Source organism: Colletotrichum siamense (genome assembly GCF_013390195.1).
Source record: "Colletotrichum siamense strain Cg363 chromosome Unknown KSG_Cg363_contig03, whole genome shotgun sequence".
Lineage (NCBI taxonomy): Eukaryota > Fungi > Ascomycota > Sordariomycetes > Glomerellales > Glomerellaceae > Colletotrichum > Colletotrichum siamense.
The window spans coordinates 1582080-1586311 of NW_023501016.1; the positions used below are offsets into that span (position 1 = coordinate 1582080).

Sequence of the window (4232 nt, forward strand, 5' to 3'; positions counted from 1 at the left end):
ATGGAGCACGTAAGCAAAAGCGTCACCCTCGTCGAGCTCAAACGCTCTCTCGTTCCCCCGAAATGGGAGGATACCGTGCGTGTTATTGGCATGTCGGAGTGCAAGGAGGCCGGCCTCTCGCTGGCCCATGCCTTTGCTGCTGATGAACTTAGCCAGTACCTCCTCGACGCCGATGACATGGCCAGCTACTCGGCAGAACACAAGTGGAAGCTACATGTCGACATCATGACTTACATCACAGCCTCTCACTGTTACGATGGACTTGTCACTACCATAGGTCCCGACCACGACGGCGTCGCTCTCTGGTGAGTAATCTTGATACTTCATCATCCTGGGCTCTACCATCTATGGAACTACACGTCCTCATGATGGGTGATGCTCTGAGTTTGACATCAAGGTAACTCTGAGCTAACATCGGACGGATACATACAGGATGCCTCCCGGATCGGTCGACAATGGTTGGCTAACTATCCTCCGAAGTGGTATGTGGCGGCTCTACTACCAGCTCACCGCGGAAGGCAGGAGTCGGTACTATGACGAGTTAATGCCCCTGCTACACGACACGAAGCATGAGGTCATGGGAGAGCGGGACAATGACTGTTACTATCTGGTCTATCTAGGGACCAAGCCCAGTGCCCGAGGCAGGGGGTATGCGCGGAAGTTGCTTAACGACATGATTGAGAGGGTACGTCTCGGCCATTTCTTCCTTCAGAAACCATGACTCTGCGTCCGCCATAAGGACTGCCGCTCTACTTCGTTCACATAAATCCCACTAACAAGCACAGGCCGACGCGGAAAACCGCGCCGTGTACCTAGAGTCGAGCTCCCTCTCCAATAACGTCTACTACAGCAAGTTCGGCTTCGAGTACAAGCGTGAAATCCGCTTGACTCGTGGGAACACCCCCGTCAGTCTGTTCGTCATGGTCCGCGAACCGATCCCCCGCAAAACGGGGGTCTACTCGGCCGTCGTGGCTAGCAACATCAAGATGCAAGTCAACACGGTCATGAAGGAAGTGTCACTGGTGTGATTTCGCGGTGCAAGGCCTGTCAGTCACCTTTCCCCTGAAATGGAATAAGTGATGTGATGCTGTCAGATGATGTGGTTGTGTTCTTCTTGACAAATTAGGGAATTGTTCTCGGGTGTTTTTCTCGGTCCTGTCGGGCTTGCGCCTGCGTCCAGTCTGCTACTGACCTACGCTCAAGTGTTCAACCTCCCCTGAGGGGCGTGCCCGATCCAACATCGGCGCATATTTATTTGACTCTCGCACACAGTCTCTGCCACAGCGGGCGATGAACATGTGACCCGGTTTTGCGAATGTTTTTCATTTGGTTTCTTGCTTCGCTTGTATCTACCAACTAGCTGTAGCCATTCATTAGAATAACGACCAATTCACTCATTTCATTCATACAACTGGGGAAGAGGCGCGTTCTTGTGTTTCCGCCCACCTTGCCAACTCTTTTTCTTCTCATGCTGGGATATCAGCCCTCCGCCAACGCATTTTGCGTTCTTTACAACCCGCACCTACACACTCATCTGCTCCGTTCGGCTTCCAACAGTTCGTTTGATATAAGTAAGCCACCAGATCAGTAATCGAGGATAGCCCACGTCTCGTCGTCGATGGTGGTGTAGATCAGACCCTGGCCCAGCAGCTCGTCCGCGGCACCCATGACGTCGCGTATGCTCAGGCCCGCACCCGTCGAGATCTGGTTGATATGCACGCCCTCGTTGCCGCCGGGCGCGTTGTTGATGAAGTTGAACATCTTTTGCGCCGCGACGGAGCACCCCCTCAGCTTGCCCGCGTGCGCAGACCCGCCGCCCGCACCAGCACCGCCGGCACCGCCATCGTTCCCGTAGTTGTCGTTGCCGTCGACGAACATGCCATCGCCGCCGCCACCGTTAGCGGCGCCGTTAGCACCCAGGGGACCCTTGGTGAAGTAGAGGTGGACGTAGGTGGACTCGAGGAGGTGGTAGTTGACCTCGTTGAAGTCGGTGACGGGGCGGATGAAGTGGGCGCCGACGTGGCGCTTGCCGTTGAAGGACTTGATGCGGCCCCAGACGCGGACGTGGCCCTCGAGGTCGAGGCCGGCGGCGTCGTCGTCCTTCTTGTCCGTGTCGACCCACTTCTTGGCCTCGATGAGACCCGTGCCGTCGTCGAGCTTGAGGGTGATGTTTGTTGGTTGCGGGGAGATTTGGCGGATCTGGGCGACGAAGGTTACCTGTGTGGAAGGAGGAAAAATTAGCAAAAGAAAGTGATTTTTTTGGAGGGTAGAAGGGGAAAAGTAAGGCGGAGGAGAAGGGGCAAACACGAACTTGTGTGACGGTTGCTCCGTCGATTTTGAAGTCGGCGCCCGGGTAGGCTTCCTCTGCGTCGATGATCTGCTTGATCGTGACGGGGCGGAGGGATTCTTCGCTGTACGCCTTGCCGCCGCCGCCGCCCTGGCTGTTCTGCTGCGAGCCGCCGTAGACGAAGCCGCCGGCGTCGTCGCCTCCCTGGGCGCCGTATGATGTTTTTTGGTATCCGCCGTATGCAGCTGTTTTCAGTCAGCAAGACAGGGTCTTTTTTCTTCTTCTTTTGATTGATGATAATGGAGACAAGTCGGTTGGACGTACCCATCGTATCTGTAATTGTGGTATAAAGGATTGGTGACGCGGGAGATAGGGGAGGCGGTCGATGGGGAGGGGTGATTTTTTTGTCGAGATGCCTGAAAGGGCGGTTTAGTGCTGGGGACGCGTCTTTACGCGTTAATTGATGACTGGACTTTGAACGGCGGACCCGGCGGCGGCGGGCGGTGGGTGCCTGTGCCATTGCATGGTTGCCCCGCGTTGGGAATGTTGCTGCCCTGCGACTGGGTGGATGTGGGGTGGTGATTAGGTAAGATGGACGGGATGTGGTCTGTGCTGCTGAGTGCCGGGATCCAATTGATGTCACCGTCGCTCGCGGTAGTAGGTAACTTGATCTGATCGATGAAGGTCCAAGATACAGTGAGTTGAACAGCAAGTTGTACTGTTTCATGGCTGGAATCACGCAGACGTTGATTCAATTATAATCACAAAATGAGTACTGGATTTGTACTTTTTCGCGTTGTTTACCCCCGTAAATGCCTATCAAACGCAGGTAGTCAGTTGAGTGAGCAGACGCTGCTCAAGACATGTGCAGCAGCTCTTTACTCTGGATCAAGATACAGTCATCAAAGGATCGTGATAGATATTCCCGGGATTCTACCCGTCATTCTTTGCTTTATTCTCATTCATATGTCGTGTTCAACTTGAAGTGTTTACTATGAGACGGAATGCGAGTTACCCGATTCAGGGTCTTGGACTCGCAGATGAAGGTCCAAAGTCCGCTCGGCGTCACATGATGGAAGAACAATTGAGTCTTCTATGACAACCAGAACATTCAATGTTGGACCTGGTTTCTGAGTCGAATGCAACATTGGTGTGAGTGAAAGCCGACTGAAGTCGAGGCAGCTCAAACACCACCCTTGCTTTCGTCCGAATATTGAGGCGGGATCACGGTGTCAGCCACGGCTGATGGATCTTGAAGAACTCCATCAGATAATGGATGCATTGGACGAACATATTGACCTCAGAGAACAGTATTCTATGTGCTGGACACTGCATCGAACTGATAGAATCATTCGCAACACTCAAGGACAAGCACAGACAAATTGGGCAATGTTCCACGAGTTTCTTCCCATGTTCGGTGGTCGGTGTGGCGGCAGGGTCCCGAGCCAAAGATTAGCCTCGGCTGATGGCGCTGTGGAGGCTCCCGCACCCCGGCTTTGACAACGACTGGCCCGCTGCAGTGACGCTGCACCGCTATCACTGGGCAGTGGGCGTGGACGCTTCGCGGGCAGTCTGGAGACATTGGACCACCTGCCGCGACCGGGGAGCTCTCTCCTCTCTCTCCGCCGCCGGCTCCCCCATGCCGATGCTTCTGACATCAACCATCCCAGCACCATCAAACCCAAACTCCCTTTTCCTTCCGCCACTGCCACCCGACCGACGCTGCTCGATTGCGACATCCTCACCGTCACGTTCTTCTTCCGCCCAGCAAGCCACTTCGATTGCATTCTACGTACATTTTCGGCGCAACGTTAATACAAACACCACTGCCAACGCCTTTACCGATCTCTCAATCGCCCCATCGTCACCACTCCTGGTGTACGTGAACCGATAGACAACAACAGCCCATCCACGATATCCGAACCCCCCTTTTTACGGCTTCCAC

General features: G+C 54.4%; 2 protein-coding genes across 2 annotated transcripts; one reads left to right on the plus strand and one right to left on the minus strand.

Annotated features, from left to right (window-relative positions):
* On the plus strand, window positions 1-1028 carry CGCS363_v004429 (putative N-acetyltransferase; the record flags this gene model as incomplete). The annotated part of the gene is made up of 3 exons (XM_036636278.1): window positions 1-305; window positions 481-685; window positions 786-1028. 3 exons carry the CDS (start codon window positions 1-3, stop codon window positions 1026-1028), a joined length of 753 nt encoding a protein of 250 aa, XP_036497871.1.
* A 556-nt stretch (window positions 1029-1584) lies between these two features.
* On the minus strand, window positions 1585-2615 carry ssb2 (Replication factor A protein 2; the record flags this gene model as incomplete). Its single annotated transcript, XM_036636279.1, has 3 exons — window positions 1585-2217; window positions 2312-2532; window positions 2612-2615. 3 exons carry the CDS (start codon window positions 2613-2615, stop codon window positions 1585-1587), a joined length of 858 nt encoding a protein of 285 aa, XP_036498017.1.
* Window positions 2616-4232: the final 1617 nt, after the last annotated feature.